Genomic DNA, 26,031 nt, shown 5'->3' with positions numbered 1-26,031 from the left:
CAGCCATGCCTTCCTCCAAATTTCGTTGGAATTGTCAATTTACTTAAGTGGGAAGATTAAATTATTTAAGTGATTTTGTTTTCATTTATCATTTGTTTTGTGTTCTTTCCTTCGGAGGGGAAAAAAGCATTGAAAAAATGCAAATATTGTGGGTCTCTAATGTAATAAATATGTTTGTGAATGACAAATGATGTTTCTCGTACTTACCTTGCTAGCGATGTGGTTGTAGTCGGCAAATGAGAGGCGGAACGATAAATGAAAGCTGAGAGAGGGAGGGAGGGTGTGGCGTACATCCACGCACATATACATACACATTGGTAAATACACATATGTAAAAATATATATGCACACCCTTGTTTATTTAGTTTTACACTGACATACGCAAAGATAAAAATCTATAATGACATTAGTTGTGTAAGATTGAAAACTTGCAGTTAGCAAACACTGTTTAATTACGTTTAATGAAAATACACTCATAAACCAACTATGTATAAATAAATGTATGTATAAAGAAATATATTGTCTTTTCTGAGATAGATAAACAATAGAATTTTTCCCGATTCTTTATGTACGTCACCAAAGGAAATCGGACTTGTTTTTATACATAACTATTCACCGCCGACACCGGCTCTTCTTTATCTGTCTGTGTGTCTCCAAGTCAAAATTTTTTTTCTCTCTTCTCTGATAAAGTAATTTTTTTAATACTAACTTATCAAGAAATTAACGAAATATTTCTACGCTTTATTGTTTCACTAAGATATATGGTGAGATATGGCCATGAAAGACACTGCGTTACGCTTATATTTGTAAAAAACAGCAAGGAAACAAAAGAGAAAGAAAGAAGAAAAAAAATGCCTGGTCGAAACCTTTAAAAACCAGACAAAAATGCCCTGATCTGTTTACATTGTCTTAAAAACGTTTTCTTGTGATGAATGGTTGAGCAATCGGAATTATAGTAATAGTAATAATAATAGTAATAATATTTATAGTGAGAGCCGAGAGGACAAAACTGTGTTATTCAAAGTATATGTGTTGCTGAATTAATTAACCGATTTCGAAAAAGACGAATCAAAATACATAACAATAGAAACAGTTGAAGAATTATTTCAAAACTCTCCGTAAATTATTAACACATATGACAAGGTAACTAAAAATTCTTCCTTACCACATCTGTATATTGTTATTGATATTTGTATATAAATTTGCTTTATTGAATACACATACAAACATGCACGTACGTATGTGTTATATATATATATATATATATATGTATATATATATATATTAATATTTATATTTATACATATATATAGACACACACGTGTGTGTATGTATGCATATTACACTAATAAATTGTTATACGCACACTCACATATCTTTAACGTAAAACCTATACACGTGAATTTATGATATTTATGAAATGTAAATTTATGTACAATATACCTTTCTGTGTGTATATATATATATATATATATATAATTTGTGTATATACTCGTACGTATGTATTTATATTGATTTACACATAAAATTATATACATATATATACATATAAATTGATATATTTGTTCGCAAAATTTATAAATATGTACTATATATATAATTTGTGTATATATACGTACGTATGTATTTATATATATGTAATATACATAAATGTATATATATGATTTGTGTATGTATACATACGTGTGTGTGTATATATATATATATACTTATATGAATTGATATGTTTACAAAATTTGTGTGTATGAACTAAATATAGAAATCTGTGTGTTTTGAATCTATATATTTTTTTTAAATGACATCTCGGAGTATGTATATATGTAGATATATATCTATATATTTATTTGTGTATATATAGATCTTATACTTTTATGTCCATGCATGCGTAAACACACATACGCACACGTCACCATCATCCTTGTTTTGATGTCCACTTGGGTCGGACGGAATTCGTTGAAGCAGATTTATATGGCTAGATGCCCTTCTGGTTGCCAATCCTCACTTGTTTTCAAATGAGGTAATATTTCACCTTCGCTACGCATTGTGTGATGGTAATGCTAATTTACAGCTATCATGCAATGCCAAAACAAGGAAATGCAAACACACACATATACATAATTTTGTATGTGTGTGTGTGTATATAGCATCATACTCTAAGTGTACTGCACCCTTTTTTTTTTTTTGACACCAGCACTAATGATGTAGCCTTGCACAATTATGATACTTATTGACTGCATAAGGCTACAGTAGAAAAGAAGGTGTCTGCTAGGTGATGAAAGTTAGTGTATGAAGAAGGAGCCAGAACAGGTTTCTTACTGTAGAAGAGATATATAGCTGCTCACACAAATGAGGAGGTGAGTGTAATTTGTGGAGCTGGAAAGTGAAGTAAAGATGATGATGATGAGATGTAAGAGTTGACCCTGCGGGGTGGCAGGGCAAAAGAATAGGAAGAGAAGCTTGATAGAGGTAGCAAGAGTGTATGTAGAGGGTGAGGGATGATAGGAAATAGGGTAGGAGTGTGATTATACTGAATGATGAACATGGGTTGATATGGTGGAGGATGTCCATAATAAAATATGATTTGGATTGAAGGTAGATGATAAGTGGAGAATAGGAAAGGTATGAGGTCAGCATAATGAATGGCAGAAAGATAATCAGAAATACATGATTTGGGGAGTAGGTACTAATTGACAGTATATGAAGGTTGAAGAGCAGCATGATGGAGAGAAAGAAATGACATGTGGAGGGGTAGGTTACGATAGTATGAGTAGCAAGAAGTTGAAAGAGTGTGAGTGAAGAGAAAGACATAGTGCATTGGTTGAGAGTGAGAGATATAGGGTGATATGAGCAGATAAACATGAAGTGATCCAGTGGAGATGGAGAAATAATTTGGTGGCATAGACAGGTGGAGTGATCAATGTAAAATGTGAGTGAAGATGGATAATGTAAGAATGAAAGATGGAAGTCAATTGCAGTGGTTCTAGGTAGTGATTAAGATAATTTGTTTCACAGAAAAGATGATAAAATATCTATAGTTCTGCTCTCATTTGGTTACAACAGCAGAATACTGCAGTTGGCAAGTGATGGAGAACTCAGTGATATAGAATGAAGTGCTGGAGGTAAGATTCAGATGAATAAACTAGGTAAATGAGGGCTAGTTGGCTGTATAGACATTTTGCTTGCAGCTCAGTTTCAAGTATATGAGCTGGTCTGCTTGAGCACCACATGCCAGCAGCCGTCCCAAGAAAGAGGAGGGTCAGATTGGTGTAGGGTTTTTGATTGAAGGTTCCCAGTTCACAATAGCTTCACCATTCTGTATTACTAGCCATCTCCCCTAGATCACCTCTGTTGCTGTAACCCACTCTTTCCTCACCTCTGATAATGCCAACCGCTCCCTTTCTGATTGCACCTCAAAGAACTGTATTTTACTCCTTCCACCAATTCATTATGACCCTTCTAATGTCATTGCTCTTTCTTTCTCTCTGTACCCTAGAGAGTCACAAAAAAATTAACCCTATACCCTGAAAAGAGACTGGCAAGTCTGTAGAAAAAAATGTAGACCTATGAGATCCCTGTTGTTTTGTCATACAAGGGACAATCAACCTATCTCTGTGCCATTAGAAAATGCATTGTACAGTGGTTAACACTTGGAAGAGTATCCAGTCATAGAAATCAAGCCAAATGACATGTATAACTAAAAGTTTCTGACAGAAGTGTCTCAGTAACAAATGATTACTGTTCATTATTCAATCCATGGTAGAAGATATGAAATGATTATGAAGACACACACACACACACATACAGGGTGTGGTGAATAAATTGTCTATATTATGCTAAAATGAAAATAACACTGACATCTCATTTTAACATATATATTTACCAAAATTACATAAAAATATCTTTAAATACTAAGGAATAAATTTATTCAATAAAATTGCCATTGGCTCCAACCACAGCCTCCAGACAACTTCAGAATCTCCTGCAACTCTTCTGGATGGTCTCCTTGTTTAAGTTGGTGAATGCTGCCAATATTACAAGGAGTTTTGTTGGTCTCTCATGCAACTATGCCCCACACATAATAATCAAGAAGGTTGCAGTCTAGGGAGTTATGTGGCCAGATGTTAGGGGTGATGTGGTCGCAGAAACTGTCTGACAGCCGGGTTCTCCTGCTTGTGTCGCATGGTGCAGAGTTCTGTTTCCAGACATAGGGTCTTCCAGCAGCCACCCTCTTGACCCAAGGCAGCACTACCTCTTCCAAACACTTGATGTAGGCCTCCATGTTGAGTTTGGGGCCATGTGAGAATATGAATGGAGGCATAACGTCGCCATCACTAGTGACCATTCCAAACACCATGATGTAGACTGGATGTTTGATTTTTATCACTCTCAGTACATGGTTTTGGGACACGGCAAGCTAACAGTTGTTCTGTGTGTTCACCATCTGATACTGGCAGAAACTTTTCTCATCTAAGAAAAACCAAAGCATGTTCGGTTAAAAAAGGGCTAAAAACTGGCCCTTTCTCATCTTCTATGAGAAATACCGAATGCCTTCATGCACTACCTGCCTGATAAGAAATTCAGGCACTCCGATGGACCTGATTGACTTGGAGGGATCGTTGTCAACCATGACCTGGATCTCACCAACAAATTCAGAAGTTCTTTTCTTATTAGAACACTCGGAGTGTGTTTTCCGAGCTGCCGTACCTTCATAATCACCATTAGACTCATCCAACTCTTTCTGAATCCTCTGCACCGTCATCAGATTGACACCCAAACATTCTGAAATGTTTGTATTAGAGCTTCTGGCGTGAATGCCAAGCAGTTCATGCACAGTTCATTGAACTTGTAGCACTGTGGTTGATAAGTGAACTTCTTAACTATACACCCATACCTGCAGTGTGGGTGTATAGTTAAGGGTGTGGCATGTATATATGTATGTGGTATGTGTATCTGTGTGCACGTATATATATATATATATATATATCTTTTATTTTATCCTTTAGTTGTTTCAGTCATTAGACTGTGACCATGCCAGTCTCTGCCCTGCCTTGAAGAATTTCAGTTGAATTAATCAACCTGTGTACTTACCTTTTTTTTAAGCCTCGTACTTATTCTGTCATTCTCTTTTGTTAGACTGCTAAATTACAGGGACATAAACACATCAACACCAGTTGTTAAGCAGCAGTGGGGTGGGTGGGAAAATACAGACATACACACACACACACACAGATATATATGTACTACAGGCTTCTTTCAGTTTCCATCTATCAAATCCTCTCACAAAGTTTTGGTTGGCCTGAGGCTACAGTTTAAAACACTTTCCCAAGATGTCACCTACTGGAAGTGAACATGGGACCATGTGGTTGGATAGCAAACTTCTTACCATACACTCATGCCTGTGTCTATATATATATGTGTGTGTGTGTGTGTAAATAAAAAAAACTCCAAAAAACAATTAGGATTTTTAAGCTTTATATAACAGATGCATGTTTCCTCGAGCCATTTGGCTTGCTTCCTTGGTATTATTTTTAAAAATATATATTTTTGCTGATACTCTGAGAAAGCAATCTAATTCAGATTCCTTAATAGTGGCAATTAGCTTGAGAAAATGTTCACATGCTATCATCATCATCATCATCGTTTCAATGCCCACATCCCCATGCTTACATGGTTCACACAGAATTTGTTGAGGCAGATTTTCAATGGCCAGATGCCCTGAAACAAAGGACTCTGCTTCCATTGGTACTTGTTTACAATCCTACATGATGTCAGATCAAGGAGACAGTAACACATGCACATACATATATCTATCTATGTACCCACGCAGCGTCACATAAAGGTGCCTGTGCAGCATCATGTGAAAAAACACCTGTGATGTCACATGAAAGTGCCCATGTGGTGACATGTAAAAGTGCCCGTGTGGTGCCACATAAAAGCACCCAGTATATTCTGTAAAGTTGGCATTAGGAAGGGCATCCAGCTGTAGAAACCATAACAAATCAGACTGGAGTCTGGTGCAGCTCTGGTCACACTGTCCAACCCATTCCAGCATGGACAATGGATGTTAAATGAAGATGATGATATACACACATACTCACACACACAACACACACACACACCACACACACACACACACAATGGACTTCTTTCACTCCATTCACAAATGACTATAATAGAAGACACTTGCTCAAGGTGTCATGCAGTGAGACTGAACTGGAAACTAGTCACATTTTCTGTGTTTCTTATTTATATAATGTAGCTCAAACTCTGCACACTAGCTTATCCTGAAATATGATGGTTATCGTCAAACCACATGATGCATAAGGGAGTGGAGGATAGAACTATTTACTATCCCTCAAACCTTGTGGTGACATGTCATGTCTTCCTGTACACAGTTCAGTTGTATGTATGTATAGATTGTGTGTGTATGACTGTATTTTTTATTTATTCAGCTGAAGTGACACAACAACTGAGAGTTTCATTCATTGACACAATTTTAGTTTTGGGTTGTTATTTTAACCCTTTAGCAATCAGATTACTCTGTCAAATTATTTATTTATATTGTTCAGGCTTAATCATACATTGTCTCATGGCTTTGAAATTTTGACTTGATTGTATACTTTTAGACTGACGTTGTAGAGTAGGTGTGATAGGCCTGATCTGGCTAATTTAAACATAAAACGGACAGAATATTTTGGCCAGATATGGCCAGTTTAAATGCTAAAAGGTTAAAGAATAACAACAGAACATATACTTATGTTAAAATCTAATTTATTATAAAATTGGTTTTGACTGGGACTTCAAATTTTACTTAAGAGCTTGTTCAACCAGGTAGGTTCAAGAGGCTATAAGGCAAAACAAAAAGACATACCATCAACGTTGTACATTCATTTTCCATGCTTGTATGGGTTAGATGCTTCAACAAGATCCAAGTGGGTTCTTATTCAAGTTAAACCCCTTCTAGACAGATCAGAGGAACACATCTGACTCAGATACCTCAATTTTGACATAGTGTCTACAGCTGGATGCTCTTCCTAGCACCAACTCATTTACAGAGGATGCCTGTGCATTTTACTGTAACATCAACATAAAAAGTTGTCATGTCCTCAAAAAAACTAAAGAATCTTGCATTGTCTCTTTATTTATCAACCACTTTACAGAGTTTACTTGGAGCTTTTTATTGTGTCATCAACACTGAGGTCACCTTGCAACTGGCAAAAAAGGGTAGTGGACCAGACACAGAGCTGTTTGAGGCAGAATGTTATGGTTGGATGCTTATCTTGTCACCTGGCCTTACCTGTTTTTCAAGATTTTATATTCCAGAGGTTTTCAAAAGTGCAGTGCAACTAGTTATAATGTCAACAAGGAATGCTTACATCATTACTGAGTCACTCCAGTGGTGATAAGTGTAAAAGTCAACATTTACACACATTTGCAGACACGTGCACACACACACACACACATGGAGGCACTGGCATGACTTTGTGGTAAGATGTTTGCTTCCCAACCATATGGTTTTGGGTTCAGTCCTACTCCATGGCACCTTGGGCAAGTGTCTTCTGCTACAGTTCTGAGCCAAGTGAAGCCTTGTGAGTGGATTTTGTAAACAGAAACTGAAAGAATCCTGTCGTGTATGTTTGTGTGCGTATGCGTGTCTCTTTACCATAACCTTTTGGGATAGTTGTAAACGAGTGTGACTGTCATGTTAGCAGTACCCTGTTTTCAGTCTGTTGTGAAAACATGTCTGTTCATGGGAAATAATACCTTACTGGGAAATAGGTATCCATCATGATAAATTCTGTCCAACCCATGTCAGCATGAAAAAGTGGATGTGATGATGATATGTGTGTGTTCACAACAAGCTTCCAGTAGTTTCCCTACAAGAGATTGATAAACTCAGGACTGACTATATAGAAGAGACTTACCTGTTGAGGGCATGCAGTAGGACCATATCCAAAACAACTAAACAAACATCTTAACTGAACAGCCATGTTTGTGTCTACTGAAAGTAGAAAACTTCTCAAATCATTACTCCACATTTTTTTTCTTTCTGATCTTTGGACAGCAGTGATGAATAGAAAAAGAAAAGAAAGCAACGTGTGTGTGGTTCCAGGTACAGTCTCACTGAATGGCAAGTGTTTTCTGCCATTGCCCCAGGTCAAAGAAAGCCTTGTGAGTGGATTCAGTAGGTGGAAACTGAAAGAAGCCTATTATGTATAAGGTCTCTCCAGAGTTGCCTCTCTTAGGTATTTCCCATTGATAATGGCTAAGGAGCTTGAAACATCAATGTCTAGGAATGCCGATAGATGGCAACACTGGACAGATACAGTGTTTTTATACCTTTTTACCATAATTGAAAATTTTCTCCATAGTAACTGCAGTGAATTTGCCTTTTAGAAGTTGAAAAATGTCAAATATATTTTAACTAACCTAAACTTTGCTTATGCTTAAATACGGCTTGGCACTAATATTTCATATATATATATATATATATGTAAATAAAAGAAAAAAAAACAACAAAAAACGACGCAAGGGCGTGGTACATGCAAAGTATTAGCAGACACTCAAGGAAGAGAAGAAAAGTAGTTTCTACGTTTCAAGCAACGCTCTTCGTTTGAAACAGGAGACAGGGGAAAGTCCAAGAGAAAAGGAAGATGAAGGGAAAAAATTGCAAACAATCCACATGTGGTTACACACACACACACACACATATATATATATATATATATATATATATACATACATATGATGCCAGTATCATCTGAACATCGTTGATGCCAGTGGGATGTAAAAAGCACCATCCAAATATCATGGATGCTAGTGCCCCTTGACTGGCTCCTGTGCCAGTGCTCCCTGACTGGTTCCTGTGTCCGTGGCATGTAAAAAGCACCAACTACCCTCTTGGAATGGTTGGCATTAGGAAGGGCATCCAGCTGTAGAAGCATTGCCTAATCAGATTGGAGCCTGGTACAGCCCACTGGCTTGCCAGACCTCAGTCAAACCATCCAACTCATGCCAGCATGGAAAGCAGACATTAAATGATGATGATGATACACGCAATGGGCTTTTTCAGTTTCAATGTATATGTATGTGTGTATATACATATATACACATGCATATATATTTATATCTGATCTCTGACTTCTGGCCGAAATCAGACCGCCATGTTGAATCGTTAGCTCCTGCACGCATTTTTTTTCTCTCCTTGTTTCTCTCCGTGTTTCTTTTCTGTGTATCTTTCTGTTGAAGAGCATAGGCTCGAAACGTAAAAGACTTGTTTTATTTCTATTCTTGAGCGCCATACTAATACAATTGTTTGTTTGTACTCCACCTGCCTTCGTCTTTTGTTTATTTTCGTAAAGCTTCTCGCTATTTATATATTATATATATATATATAACATCCACCTTCCATGCCAGCATGGGTGCAACGGTTTGACATAAGATGGCCAGGCAGAAACCTGCACCAGACATCTGTATGTATGTATGTGTGTGTGTATATATATATATACACATTTATACGTGATGTGTGTGTATGTGACTGTCTCCATACCTTGACATCATGTGATTGTTGTAAACAAGTGTCATGGTCTTACAAGCAGGGTCCTTTGTCTTGGGGAAATATTATTTTGCGGGGGAAACAGGTCAGTGTTTACAGCAGGAAGGGCGTCTGTGCATAGAAAATCCACCTCAACATAACCTGTCCAACCCATTTGATCATAGAGAAGTGGACATGAAAATGATGTTGATGATAATATATGTATGTATGCTCTCTCGCTCTCACATACACACACACACACACAAAATATAAATACTGAGGTCAATTCATTCAACTAAAATTTCTTCAACGTGATACCCCAGCATGGCCACATTTTAATGACTGAAACAAGTATTAAAAAAAGGATATATATGTGCATATACACACACTCACACACACACATATCTCATATATACACACATATATATATGTGTGTAGGTATCATCATCATTGTTGAACATCCGCTTCCCATGCTGGCATGGGTTGGACGGTATGTATGTATATATAATAAAACAGGGAAAATATTCAATTGATAACAAGCTTTCATTGGGTGGTGAAAATGAGTTCAGTTCCACTGCATGACATCTTGGGTAAGTGTCCTCTACTATAACCTCTGGCTGACCAAAGCCATGTGAGTGGATTTGGTTGATGAAAACTAAAAGAAGCTTGTCATATACATGTGTGTGTGCGTGTGCACACATACGCTGTTGTCTGTGTTTGTGTCCCTCCTCCCCACCACCATCACCACCACGTAACAACTGGTATTGGTGTTGTTACGTCCCTGTTAGCTAGCAGTTCAGCAAAGGAGATCAATACAGGGTGATTGAAAAGTCGCCATGCATTCTTTTACTTGTTTCAGTCATTTGTCTGCGGCCATGCTGGAGCACCGCCTTTAGTCAAATCAAATCGACCCCAGGACTTATTCTTTGTAAGCCTAGTACTTATTCTATCGGTCTCTTTTGACGAAACGCTAAGTTACAGGGACCTAAACACACCAGCATCAGTTTTCAAGTGATGTTGGGGGGACAAACACAGATACACAACATATACGCACACACATACATATGTATATACATATATACGACGGGCTTCTTTCAGCTTCCATCTACCAAATCCACTCACAAGGATTTGGTCGGCCCGAGTCTAAAGTAGAAGACACTTGCCCAAGGTGCCACGCAGTGGGAATGAACCCGGAACCATGTGGTTGGTAAGCAAGCTACTTACCACACAGCCACTTCTACGCATAAGAACAATTTATTTTTTTTTATTTAACTGTTTCTTATAAAAAACGAAATTTTTCCTATTTATGGTGACTTTTGAATCCCCCTGTAGAATAGGTGCCAAACTTAAAAAAAAAATTAATGAGGTTGATTTATTTGACTAAAATGATTGAGACACATAAAAGATTTTGTTCTTTAAAAAAAAAATCAGGGTGATGTGATAGTAGTCATTGGTAGAATTATTAAATGACAAATGTATAGAAAATTGTGTTTGTATGAGATGGAAAAGCTATGTGTACTGTTAAAATGATCGAATCAAATGTCTTTAAACATATTCTAAGCAAAGTATATTATGTATGTTATTGATGTATAATTGTGTAAGAATAGTTATTATAGAAATATGAATTCATACAGTGGAAGTTTTCTATGAAAATATATGTAGAAAATTACATTTGTGTCAGTGTAAAAATCCTTGTACATTAAAATTATTGAATCAAACATGCATGCGAATAAATTGTTAACGAAGTGTATTAAAATGTATATTTAGATAAGGAAGGTGTTATATATATGTATATACATACACACACACATACACACACAAATAATTTAGGATAAACTATCCATATATTGAAGAAAAATTCATTACTGGCCAGTAACAAATTTTTCTGCAATGTATGGATAGTTTATCCTGTTCGTGCTATTGTATTAGTATTATCATGCATTTGAGAATAAATTATTTCTGTATCTTTCAATACATCTCAACACTTCTAAAAAGCAAACTTTGTTTACTTTCATTGTATATATATATATCACGTGACCGACCAGACCATCAGATGTTGCTACACATCGCTGGTCACAATGCGTTTGCATTGTTTTAGCCTTCAAATGACGCCACCCCGCTGGCTAAGTGAGCAGGCCAACAGAAGAAAGAGTGAGAGAAAGAGTACAGCAGGGATCACCACCCCCTGCCGGAGCTCGTGGAGCTTTTAGGTGTTTTCTCTCTATAAACACTCACAACGCCTGGACTGGGAATCGAAACCGCGATCCTACGACCGCGAGTCTGCTACCCTAACCACTGGGCCATTGCGCCTCCACACACACACATATATACTCCCTAGTATTTGTATACACACACATACAAATACTAGGCAGTTGTTTGGTATGAAACATGCAAAGAGAAATTTTTGGTTGTATTTAATTGAAAAGCTGCTTGTATTTATCACCAGATCCTTATGGTTTGAACTTTCAGAATGAGCTTTTAACTTGTAAACATGCCTGAGAGTACCTTTTGGTTCATTATAAGCTTCCTTCACTGATGATACTGAAGTCAGTTTGACTTCAGCATGATCAATAAATCAATATTTGGGAAGATTTGGTCTCATTTGACTACATTGAAAGTTCCTTCATCTCAGGGTTGTCATTTTGAAGAGTCTGTTGAGGGAGATTTTGTGATATCATTGCTTGGGTCAAATAACTACCAAGAAACTTCCTTACAGGTGTATGTTTGTATACATAGAAATACTAAATTAATTTTTTTTTCTTTCCAGTCTCTCTTTAGTTTCATTTCCTCTTTGTTTTTTCCAGGAGAAGAGTGCTAAAGGAAATTCTTGAAATGAAGCCTTCAAGTATAACCAGCCCAGACTGTTCCTGATATGGATGTTACTCGAGTTCATCAGAAACTTTCCTTGAAAACTCCATCTGGAATGAGCTTCTATCTATTTCAGTGCATGTTATGCTGTTGAACTGCTTGTTGCAATTGTGGCTGCTGCATCAAAACAACAACCTGGTCTGCACAATTGCACCTTACTTACAGCTGGAGTGTAGCTACAAGCATTCAGACTGAAGATGAATGAGAAAGTTGTCGGGTCCATGCCCCCTGCACCTCCATTTGCACATCATGCTGGAGAGGATATGTGCAGTGGCATGCAGTATGCACCACCGAGCTGTGAGCTGCGCCAGCACTCACAGTCCCTGCATGCCCACTCCCACCCCCATTCTCACACCCACCCCCACCATCACCACCACCATCACCATCATCCTAACCATGCCGGTTGCCACCCCCAGCAACAGCATGGAAGCTCTCACAATCTGAGTCGCATGCCCTGTTCCTCTGAATCCTCAGCCAACACCAGCAACAACACAAGCAGCGGCAACAACATGGGTACCGAGAGCAACAACAATAACAATGCTAGCAACAACTCCAGCTGGGATAACTATGGCAAGCCCTATGCTATTCAGAGTGGTGGCGGATCCAAGTCTCCTACCCACTCTCACTCAGGTGTGATGCCTCCACCGGGGCCGTCATCCTCGTCATCGTCATCTTCAACACCATCGACAACAACAACAACACCATCATCAGCAGTATCCCCTTTAAGAGTGACAGGCAGTGGTGGGCCTTGCTCCTCTCCCCCTACCTCTGACATACTACCCAGTGGCCACCACATATCAAACCGAACCCCATCATCGCAGTCTGCACACCATGTTCACATGCATGGCAATGAAAACAGCAGCATTAACAACAATGCCAACAACCACCATCACCACCACCACCACCATCATCATCATCATCACGGTCAACAATCTCAACAACAACAGCAACAACAACAACAGCCAACTGCTACAGAGCAGCGAGAGAAGCCCTACCACTGTGATGTCTGTATGAAGAAATTTGCACGCCGAGACACACTTCAATGCCACAAACGCACCCACACTGGCGAGAAACCATTTCATTGCGAGTCGTGCCCCAAACAGTTTGCACGACGTGACACCCTCATTTGCCACAAGCGCACCCACACCGGCGAAAAACCGTTTCGTTGCGATTTTTGCAGCGAACAGTTTGCGAGGCGTGACACGCTCCGTTGTCATAGGAGGACCCACACCTGCGAGAAACCCTTTCACTGCGACTTCTGCATTCAGCAGTTTGCCCGCGGTGACACTCTGCAGATCCACAAGCGGACTCATACCGGCGAGAAGGCCTTCGCCTGCGACGTCTGCGGAGATCGTTTCGCCCGTCGCGACACGCTCATCTGTCACAAGAGGACCCACACCTTTGAGAAACCATTCCGCTGCGACTACTGCATCCAACAGTTTGCGAGACGAGACACTTTGCAGATCCACAAGCGGACTCATACCGGCGAGAAACCATTCAGTTGTGAGGCGTGCGGCAAGCAGTTCGCTCGCACGGACAAGCTGCAAAGGCACAAGCGAACGCACGCTCAGTTCCGAAACGCTCACCACAACAACCATTCCCACCCCCACCCCCATCCCACCCCGGCTGCAATGTCATTCATGCAGAACAACTTTCTGAAAGGTTCTTCGTACAAAAACATGAAAGAATACTCCTCCCAGGTGAGCAATCACTTATGGCAAGCCCTGTACTCGTAACAACCTAACACTGTATAAACAACAACAACTGCATTATTAGCTGCAGCTTGTGAGCTGCAGAAAACTTACTTGTAAACAGGAGGAAAATAATGACAGCTGCAGTTGCAGTATAAAAGTGACACTAAGATACAGCTGCTGCATTTGTAAAATAGAAAACGACTGCAGTAAACTGAAAGACAACTGCAGCATTTTAAAGAATAGCTGCAAATATGTTAAGAACCAAAACAGCAGCTGCAGTGCTAGTAATAGCAGCTGTGACAATAGAAATAAGAGCTACAACAGCACCTGCAATAACACCACCAGCAGAGATAAAAGCAAGAACTGATGTCATCAACAATGCTAGTATCAACAGGTTGGAAGTAATGGCAACAACAATAACCGCTGCATTTGCAACATCCTTGCAGTAATTGTAACAACTTGAGCTGTAGCAATGAATGTGATTGCAGTGAGTGCAATTTAATAATAGTAATGGCAGCAATAATTAAATGACAACAGCAGCAGCACTAAACCAACAACAACAGTAGTAAAACAGAAGCAGCAGCAATAAAACAGCCAAAAATCCCCCAGAAATGGCAGCAGTAAAAACAAATAACAGCAATAAAACAGAAACAGCATCAGTAAAGCCACAAAAAAAAAACAATAGCAGTAAAAACAGTAACAACTGTAAAACACAGCAACAACAGCAGTCAAACAACAAAAACAGACCGCAGCAACAGCAGTAAAAACATAACAGCAATGAAACAGCAGTAAAGAAAAAAAACAGCAATTGAACAAGAATAACTAGCAGCACCATTTTCAACAACAAAACCAAAAATGAAATTGTAACATTACTAATACTAACACCCTTCCCCCCTGATGGGTATGGGCCTGTCCCTTCCTATAATGTAGAATTGGAAACATTGCTCTCTAATTACCTTTTAACTAAAACAGCAAGATGGCATATTCATTTGAAGCGCAATGCTTATCAGGAACATGAATGGACACACATCTTATGCATAAATCACATCATACTTACACACACACACACACACACACACATATACCTATGTATTTATTCTAGATAGTTCTTTTCTGGAGATGTAGTCTTCTCCGTCTTCATTTGAGAACTGTAAATGTAAATGTACATACATACTTTTATATATCTATATATATATATATGTATGTATGTATGCACATGCACACACAGTGTGTTGTATACAACCTCCAAATAACTCTCTTTCTCTGCAGGCTGGTGCTGTTTGCTTCAGTTGCTGCTGTTTCTTATTAGTGTTTATTTGTTCTTCCTTTGTTTCCCTAAAACTCTCACCCAATCCCCACTTTCCTCAGAAAATGCCAAATCTTTGCCTCCGCTCTGCTACTCATTGGAAGGAGAAAAAAGAAAAGGAAAGAATAGAACGAAATGTTTCTTGCGGATGTGTAGGTCCCACTCTTGTGGTTTCCAGCATCAATTGCGCAAAAAAAATTGTAAAAACACCCGCAAAAAAAATCAACCTCCACTTCTACGAAACTCTTGGCTTCTACAGAAAACAATACATTTATTAATTCTTTATCACTTAATACCATTTTTTTATTATTATTATTATTAAGAAGAATTTTTAATGTCATTTGGCAGAATCAGTTGAGCGTTTAGGCAAAATGCCTTGGGGTAGTTGACTTACGTTCCTTTTACATTCTGGGTTTTAAGATAGACTTTGCCTTCACCTTTCTAAGGTCGACTAAAATAAAGTATCAGTCAAATACTGGTATCAGTATACTTGGCTATTCACCTACCCCACAACTTCATAGATTTTTGGCCTTGTGCCCATGTAAAAATCATCGTTATCATTATCATTATTAGGAAGGTGGACTGGTAAAATCGATAGAGTGACAGACAAAATGTTTTACATTATTTCTTCTGTCTCTTTATTTTCTGCATTTAAATCCCATTTTAGTCAACTTTGCCTGTCACCCTTTGGAGGTCAATCAAATACCAGCCAAGTACTGATGTTGACGGCATCAGCTTACCCCATCCCCTCAAAATTTCTGGCCTTGTGCCTATCTAAGAAACAATTATTGTTAATAGCGATGGAATCACAGAATCATTTGAGCAATGGTCAAAATGTTTTGCAGTACTTCTTGCTCTTTCATATTCCAAGTTCAAAATTCCCCGAGGTTCACTTTGCTTTTCATCCCTCTGGAGTAGATTAAATAAAGTACCAGTCAAGTACTGAGGTCAATGGTATTGACTACCCTTATCCCACTTCAAAATATCTGGCCTTGTGCCAAAATCAGAACGCATTATTATTATTATTATTATTATTATTATTATAATACTTTTAACTGGTATTTTGTAATTTACTATCCACATGAGTAGAGAATCTTTTTTGTCAGCGTGTAATGCATGCCTGCATGCATAGATACATAGAACCACTTATTCATTTACATCTATACACAAATACAGGCATACATACGTGTGTGTATATATATATATATATATATATATATATATATATATGTGTATATATATATATATAAATATACACACACACACATGCAGATATGTGTTACACACACTTTAATGTGTGTGTATATGTGTCTACCTGCATGGTTACTTTCTTTTTCATCCATTCATACATGTAATGTATCTACATACATGTGTGTGTGTGTGTGTGTGTGTGTGTAAACAAAGGCAGAGAGCTGAAAGAATTAATACTGTGCCAGAAAAATTGCTAAGCAGCATTTCTTCCAGGTCTTTACATTCTGAGTTCAAATGCTACGGAGGTCAACTTTGCCTTTCATACTTTCAGGGTTGATAAAATAAGTACCAGTTGAGCACCGAGATCAGTGTAATTGACTGGCCCCTCCCTGAAAAATTTCAGGCCTTGTGCCTATGGTAGAAACAATGTATGTATACTCACACACACACTTATATGTACTAGACAAAATCCTTTAAGAATAAAAAAAAAATCAAAAAGGAAGCAACACAGTTTCTGTGTGTTTGCATGCACGTATGTACATGTATGTGTCTGTATATATATATACATATATACACACACACATATATTTATGTACATATACAGCATGAACCCGCACAACCACATATATTGTTGTACACAGGGTGAGTGTGTGTGTATGTGTGTAGAAAAAAAAAATTTTTTAAACTGTTGTCCAAAATATTTCAATTAGTGTACATTATTGTACCTTTTTTCATACTATCACACTGATTCCCACTCCCTTCACTATAACTTTACACAGGGTTTAACAACCATTTTCTCAACTATAAAAAATGCTTTTCCCTTTCTGCTTTGTCACCAACATTTACACACACATACACACACACTCATTAAGAGACTCAAGGGTTGCACAGGTGGCTGTGTAAACACCCCATCCCTTTTCATTGGAACGAAAGCTTCATCCAAATTTTGCCACACCAGCCTTTGTTCCAACCCCTATGCCACCAGTGTGTTCTTCTTAGCATTGCTTCCCTTCCCACATCTCCATTATTCATTACCAAACTCTTTTCCTCCTCCGATCGATCATTTCATCATGGTATGAGACAATGTATCATTTTAGCTGTGTATATGCATAATGTGTATTAATGTGTGTATGTTGTATTGTTTGTGTGTGAGGGGATTTCAAACTGAAAAGTGTTCACTTTCTTTTCCAGTTGGGGGTCAATGTTGACATTTATTATTATTATTATTATTATTATTATTATTATTATTATTATTATTATTATTATTATTATTATTATTATTATTATTATTATCATTATTATTATTATTAAGGCAATGTGCTAGCAGAATCATTAGCACACCAGGCAAAATGCTTAGCAGCATTTTGTCTATCTTTACTTTATGAGTTGAAGTTCTGCCAAGGTTGACTTTGCTTTTCATCCTTTCAGGGTGGATAAAATAAGTACCAGTTGAGTATTGGGGTCAATGTAATCAACTATTTCCCTCCAGACTTGCTGGCCTTGTGCCAAAATTTGAAACCATTTTTATTATTATTCGGGTAACTGAGACTCTATTGTAGTTTTTAGGTTTTTCCCTATTCCAATTTCTCAATTCAAATCCTGCTGGAGTCTCAATTTCAACTGAATATACACCCCCCCCCCCCAACTTACAAATCGGGTATCTTGTGCCAATGTAAAGAGACTCTTATTATTAATAAAAATTATAAATATGGTGGCTAGCATAACGGTATATCAGTTTCATCTTTGCAGGAGCTGTCTGATTTTCTTTTATAATGTAAATTTGTTTTACATCGTTGGGAAATCCTTTTGCCACCTATAAACCTTGGGCCTTGAGTCGTGGAAAAAAGAAATCTTTAAATCATTCTTGTTGATGATGATAATGATGAAAATGGTAGTGGTGGTGGTGACATTCATGCCATTTGTTGTACTGCTCAGTGGTGGAGGAGAGGGACACACTATTAGTCTGTGTTGTCTTCCTTTTCTTCCACTCCACCTTTCCAAACCTAAAAATGACAGCATTATGGTACACTCCAACCCCATCATCTCAATCCCATTGTTTTGAATAAATCCTTTAACTAGAGAATAGCTATCACATGGCACACTTTACAGGCAACATAACAATATTTACAAACTAGATTTTTTTTTACTTTGTTTTATGTGTGTGTGTGTACACGTGTATGTATATGTATGCATGTATATCTATATGTGCATGTGTGTGTGTGTATATATATATATACACATATACACACACACACACACATGTATATATCAACAAATTTCTTCCCTTCTTTGCTAAGTAACTATGCAATTGGTGCTGAAATCATCACAAAAACCTTGCAACAATCATTGTTTGTTGGGTAAGACAGCAGTTTACTTGCCTCAATACCTACCTGATCTTAGTGAACAACTCCTGTCTCTAGAATAGATAGTGTTAACTAGTGCATCTGTGTATCTACTTACCTCTCTGTCTGTCTATCTGTCTATCAATAAAAATTTATGTATATGTGTGTGTGTATATACGCACACATATATATCTCTGTGTGTATATATATATATATATGTGTGCGTATATATATATAAGCATGTATGTATGCATTTGTATAAGTAACTGTATGTGTATATGTATTTTATATGTATAGATACGTGTGTATACACATACATAGTAGGCTCATTAGTCATTGACTTCTTTCCACAAAATTATACATATATGTACATATGCACACACATTATACACATACATATGTGCACTCACTTGTGCATGTGTATGTGTGTGCGTGTACATATGTATGTACACATTATATGTGTGTGTATATATATGTATACAACTATACCACCCAGTCTATGCATATACCCACTCAATGAGACAGAAATATACCAGATCCCTTGGAAGACATTGGAACTATATAACCGCCAAGGGAGCTGATGTCTCTACCATTGTTTCTTCATTAATTTCATTTTCTGCTCGGACAATAAATATTCATTTGTGCCTGTGAATCTTTTTCTCTTTTATTGTTGTTTTTGTTGGTATAGGGCATAGATGAGATACCTTTTGAGGACCTGAGGTGAATTACAGGTATGTAACAATCCATGGAGGTTGTGAACAGGTATATAGAAACCTGTGAAGTTGTGGACAACATTTCTCCAAAAAAAAAAAATTACCTTTAACATTACAAATTTCGAAGTATGCAAATTACCATATTTACTTGTTTATAAGTCACACTCCTATTTTGATGTTAAATATTCGTACAAAATTTTTATTTCCATAATCAAACTTGATTTCAGCTTTGCTCTATATATTAATCACAACCCAGCTTTTTTTTTCCTTTAAAATCAAGTCTAAAATAGTGCAACTTATACATGAGTAAATATGATGTATTAAGTTAACTGTATTAGCATTGAGATTTACAACTTTTATTTCTTTCAGATGAAGTTTTTAGAGAACTTCATGTGTAGGTCATTTCAAATTTGAGTGTAGGTGAGGGTTCCCACCTGTAGCATAGAGGCTTTGTTGCCATTGGCTTGGCAATCACTGATGTGTGTTGGAAAAACTGACTTGACTCAAGGAGCATGTAAAGTGATGAGATTCCTCTCTTATTTATTACCAACCCATCAATTTCATTGTGAAAGAGTGTGAATTAAACTGTAGATTTTGCATGGATAAAGATGAGGTTTCAAATATACTTTTAAGAAAAAGAAAGCAATTTTTGAAATTTTGTTGAATATTTCCTTCCTCCACTATATATATATATAGCACCCACTACACTCTCACAGTGGTTGGCATTAGGAAGGGCATCCAGCTGTAGAAACTCTGCTAGATCAAGATTGGAGCCTGGTGCAGCCATCTGGCTCGCCAGCCCTCAGTCAAAATCGTCCAACCCATGCTAGCATGGAAAGCAGACGTTAAACGATGATGATGATACACATACATATACACGCACATATATGCACTCACACATACAAACATTCATCATATAGTCAACTAAGGAATTCTTGGTGTGAAATATTACAAGAAGGAAATCAGAGGACCTTGAGACTGTCTCATAGATGTGATAACACAAAATACCGTCCATCTTCATAGTTGGCAGGCCTTAGCAGCAGTGTCCTCAGACACACCTTATAAAGTCATATCAGAAACAACTGTCAGTAATCATTCCTGCCAGATCCCTAGGCAAGACCATATGAGGCAATGAATATTATCCAATCATCTCACTCATCTCCTGCTAGGCTGCTTTGTCAAATCTGTCTTATGATTCTTTCTTCAGTTGTTCTTGCCACATGCCCGAAATATTGGAGCTGTGGTTAGAATGGATATCATTTATATTTCAGACCTGTCTGTCTCATGCTATCTATAAGATAAACAAACGGTAAAAAGGTAGTAAACCTTTGCTGATCCTGACTTGTAATATTAAACAGTAGGATCTGAGGAAACTACTTTCAATTTATAGAATTTAGAATCAACAGAAAACATTTTTTCCTTACAAAGTGTTTTATCTGAAACATTCAACTTTTCCTCATCTTCCTGGCAAACCAATTTACTTTATTTTCCAAGTGTTTCTACGACCACAACAGAATTGAGATCCTAGAACCAAGGCGCTATGTAAAAAGCATTGGTGTGGATACTGGTGCCATGCAAAAAGCACCCAGTACACTCTGGAATGGTTGGCATTAGGAAGGGCATCAAGCCATAGAAAACAAGCCAAAACAGACTGTGGAACTTGGTGCAGCCTCTGGCTCTGCCAGTTCCTGTCAAGCCATCCAGCCCATGCCAGCATGAAAAACAGATGCTAAATGTTGATGATGATGATGACATACATTAGCAGGGTGAGATACGATTGAATGACTCCACTCCCAGTTGCATATTTGTACATAACATACATCTTTTGTTTTACTTCTTTCACTTATTGGACTTCAATCTAAGGATTTATCCATTCATGGACTAAATGTGACACTCAGGGCTTTCTGACTGGCACACCAATAAAAAAATTACCTTGAATTTTTTTAATTGTGCAGCCCACCTGATGATGAGTCGTGTCTTATGTGGCCCGTTTCTGCAAAAAGTTTGCCCATGCCTGGTTTAGCCTCTTGTACCCAGACCACTAAGTTACAGAGATGTAAACAAACCAACACTGGTTATCAAGCTGTGAGTGGGAGAACACACACATGCACAACAAGCTTCAATGCAGGTTCCATTGACCAAAGTGGCCTTCTCATGCGTCGGGCAGTCGTCTGGCGGCACGCGTGCGGTATCATACGGGGCATAGTGGGCGCGAACAACACAGCTCCACACCTGGGATGCCGTGAAGCGACACGGCTTCGGGCTCGCCGTCACATCGGTGCGCACGGCCCGGCTTCTCCTCACATGGGGTCAGTCATCACACCACGACGTTTGGCTGGCGGCGAACAGTCGACTCGGAACTGGTACGGACCGGAGGAATCCGACTGTCTAATTAAAACAGAGCATCGCGTAGCCGACCGAGCCGCACAGAAGTGATGTGATTTCTGCCCAGTGCTCTGAATGATAGACTGAATTCAAGAATGTGTACCCCCTTGATCAAAATCCTGGTTATGCCCACATTTAGAGAAATGTCTAATTTTGTATCACAAGTATCTAAGTGCACTGCAGATATTCAAAACTATAATTTAAGACTATAGAAAATCCATACTTTTACTTGATTAACTTGAAAAACAGTATTATTGACAATCTTGTTAACACAAGAGTAGCTTAATAAAACAAGACAGCTGTGTGATAAGAAGCTTACTTCCCAACCACATGGTTCCAGTTTCAGTCCCTCTGAGTGGCACCTTGGGCAAGTGCTTTTTACAATAGCCTCGGGCCAACTAAAGTTTTGTGAGTGGATTTGGTAGATGGAAACAAAGAAGCCCATCATGTATATATATGTATGTCTTGTGTCTGCATTTGTTCCTCATCACCACTTGATAACCAGTGTTGGTGTGTTTATGTCCTCATAACTGAGTGGGTTCAGCAAAAGAGACCAATTAAATAAGTAGCAGACTTTGAAAAGAAATAAAACTAAGTAACGGGGTCCATTCGTCATCGTCATTTAACGTCTGTCTTCCATGCATGTGTGGGTAGGGCAGTTGACAGGAGGCAGCCAGGCACATGATTACCTGAGGTTACTCTGTCTGATTTGCCAGGCTTTTTACAGCTGGATGCCCTTCCTAACACCAACCACTCTGCAGAGTGGATTCAGTGTTTTTTATGTGGCACTAGCACAGGCAAGGTTAGCTTTAGCAGGATTTTTACAGCTGGATGCCCTTCCAAATGCCAACCACTTTATAGAGTGGACTGGATGCGTTTTATGTGGCACCAAGTAACCTGCAAGGCAAGGAATTTTGAGATGGGAGGGGGCATTGGAGGAGATGGTCTTGTGTCAGATGATAAAAGGTTTAGAGAGGCAGAAAAGTGTCTTGCTATAGAGGAGATACATGGTTACCCAGTGAGAGTGAGAGAGAGAGGTACAAGAAAGAGGGCAGAAACAGACGTGCTGATGTAAAGGAGATACTTGGTTACCTAGCCAGAGGGAAAAGCAAGAGAAGGAAACAGAGTGATCAATAATGAAGGCAGAAACAGGTGTGCTGCTCTAATGGAGATACATAGTTACCCAGTCATAGAGAAGGGCAAGGGAAAGAGAGAGAGAGAGTGGTAAACAGCAAGAGAATGCAGGAGAGAGGTGGTGATGAAGTGCTAGGGTATACTCACAAGTAACAAGGATCAGAGAATAGATGGGATAGTAGAGAAAGGAAGAGAGAGATAAATGATGGCAATTGCCAGGGCATGCCCTAAAGGTAGAGAGGTCTTAATATAGACAGGTATTGCCAAGAAGGTGCAAGTAGGGAATGGGGATTACAGTGACTGACAAAAACCTGGGTATAAAGATGGGGTGGGGGAAAGCAGAGATGGAGGAAGTTCAGAAAGCTACTACCCTTGTTGGCATCAAAAGGACTTTTGCAGAGTGAAAGGTAGATTCATTTGCTAAAAATGCAGTGCAATGCCCCAGCATGGCCACAATCTAATGATTGAAACAGATAAAAGATATAAGTAGTGTTTTATAGTTTTCCTCAAGTTTTAACATTAAAACAGCTGAGGTTTGAGCTGGCAGGATTTTTAGCAAGTCAGACAAAATACTTAGCAACATTTCTTCCTGAGTTCAAATCCTGCCAAGGTCAACTCTGACTTTCATCTCTTCAAGATTGATAAAATGTAACCAGCTTGTCCCCTCCCCTCAAAGTCACTGGTTTTGAACCACCAGCATCCTGATTTGAGGAATTTTGTGATCTCAGTCACTTATACTTCTTGGAAATCAGGTAACTAGTCTTATGAATTCTAAGGTACAAGTAAAATAAGTCATGAACAGGAGTGGCTGTGTGGTAAGAAGCTTGCTTCCCAACCAAATGGTTCCAGGTTCAGTCCTTCAGCATTGTACCTTGGGCAAGTGTCTTCTACTATAGACCTCAGGCCACCCAAAGCTTTGCTAGTGGATTTGTTTGACAGAAGCTGAAAAGAAACCGTCATATCCATGTGTTTTTTTGTTTTTTTTTCCCCCCCACACACACCACCACTGCTTGACAACTTGTGCTGGTGTGTTTACATCCCCATAACTTAGCAGCTTGGTGAAAAAGAGACTGATAGAATAAGTACCAGGCTTTAAAAAAAATAAGTACTGGGGATCAATACATTGGACTAAAAACTCTTCAAAGCAGTGCTCCAGCATGACCACAATGTAATGGCTGAAATGATTAAAAGATAAAAGGTATTTGTTTTAATTTATGTGAATTGCAACTCTAATCTTTTTTTTTTTTTTATTATTTAATTTCCAATGTAGACCAAAATTACAAAGATCAGGAGACAGTTATTTAGTCATTGCATCACTGCAAAAATATTAGAGCTAATTAAGTTTACACTTTATAAATCAGTGACACTTTCTCTTTTGCTTTTTTCAGTCTTTAGACTGGGTACCGCCTTGAAGAATCTTTTAATCAATTGAATCAAACCCAATTTGTATATTTTTTTTAAAGCCTGGTACTTATTGTATTGGTCTCTTTTTCCTAGCTGCTGAGTTATGGGAATGTAAACGTAACCACACCAGTTGTCAAGTGGTGCTAGGAGACAAAGACACACATACATATATGGCAGACTCCTTTCAGTTTCCTGCTACCAAATCCTTTTACAAGGCTGTAGTAGAAGACACCTTGCAGTGGGACTGAACTCACTACCATGCGACTGGGAAGCAAGCTTCTTACCACATAGCCACACCTGTGAAAATGTTCATGTCTTAAGTTGTAAGCTACCTCAGGCCCCATTTAAGGCTTGAAGGCAGTTGGAAAATAGCCCAGTTCAGAGCTAAGATAAGAGAAGTAATTAACTATTTATTATTTATTAATATTTCATAATTTACTATGTTAAATAAGTATTGGCAGTGTCCAGCAGTTCTGGCCATATTTATAACCAGTCACCCATCCTTTAAACGAGGGTGTTCTATGCCAATAAGTTAGTTCCCTTAGTAGCTAGATTCCCACCCCACCCCAGTCCTTGCCACAAACCACCATTGTTATCTCTTTCTCTATATGTTTAGCTGTATTTAACAATATGTTTGGATACTGTTGGTCCCCATAGCCATCTTTCTCTCTCTTAACTCTTGGCCAAGAACTAAGTACAAGCACTGCCCTCATCTATAAAGTTTAACAGGTGATAATCCTATCCAACCTATCCAGTAAGTTCTCTTAGTTCCTGCATTGTGAATGCAACTGTCACAGATTGTTAAAATAAGTTTTTTCCTTCTACTTAGACAGTGAAGACATCCCCAGTGTTGTAGGCTTCCACTGAAATCCTGTACTGTCTCAAATGTAATTCATCTGAGAAAGCAGTAACAGGAGGTCAGAAAGGACCTTTCAGTCTTGCTGCAAAGAACTCTGGTGCTGGTGGCATGATAGAATACATCCATTCCATGTTACAAAGTAGTTGGTGATAGGAAGGGCATCCAGCTGTAAAAATATAAAAATTGCCAGTTTCTTTGCTGCAACCATGAAAAAAAAAAGCGAAGAGAAAATAATGATGATTCATTTATACACCACATGGAGCATATTGTAGATTTTATCAGTTGCTTATTCAACATCATGATTCATTTATACACCACATGGAGCATATTTTAGATTTTATCAGTTGCTTATTCAACATCATGATTCATTTATACACCACATGGAGCATATTTTAGATTTTATCACTTGCTTATTCAACATCATGATTCATTTATACACCACATGGAGCATATTTTAGATTTTATCAGTTGCTTATTCAACATCATGAGCATTTAACATCCACTTTTCCATGTTTGTAAGGGGTCAGGCAGATTTTTTTATAACTGGATGCCCTTTCTGTCACCAACCCACACCTGTTTCCATGCAATATAATATTTCCT

At 38.2% G+C, this 26,031-nt stretch overlaps 2 protein-coding genes across 2 annotated transcripts in view; one reads left to right on the top strand and one right to left on the bottom strand.

The window, feature by feature from the left end:
* The window catches only part of LOC115218775 (oocyte zinc finger protein XlCOF6), a 9,770-nt gene extending 9,312 nt beyond the window's left edge, over positions 1 to 458 (bottom strand). Inside the window, exon 1 of the mRNA XM_029788703.2 lies at positions 208 to 458. The gene's annotated coding sequence lies outside the window, so the exon portion shown is untranslated. The remainder of the gene's footprint in view (positions 1 to 207) is intronic.
* Positions 459 to 626: 168 nt separating this feature from the next.
* The window catches only part of LOC115219303 (zinc finger protein 808-like), a 45,271-nt gene continuing 19,866 nt past the window's right edge, over positions 627 to 26,031 (top strand). Inside the window, exons 1-3 of the mRNA XM_029789465.2 lie at positions 627 to 1,143; positions 12,340 to 14,135; positions 15,367 to 15,394. Coding sequence (XP_029645325.1) covers positions 12,601 to 14,135; positions 15,367 to 15,394 — 1,563 coding nt within the window. The 5' untranslated portion in view covers positions 627 to 1,143; positions 12,340 to 12,600. The remainder of the gene's footprint in view (positions 1,144 to 12,339; positions 14,136 to 15,366; positions 15,395 to 26,031) is intronic.

The sequence above is a fragment of the Octopus sinensis genome, linkage group LG14 (assembly GCF_006345805.1).
Source record: "Octopus sinensis linkage group LG14, ASM634580v1, whole genome shotgun sequence".
Lineage (NCBI taxonomy): Eukaryota > Metazoa > Mollusca > Cephalopoda > Octopoda > Octopodidae > Octopus > Octopus sinensis.
The sequence above is the reverse complement of the archived record's forward strand: the minus strand, read 5'-3'. Positions and strand labels throughout refer to the sequence as shown.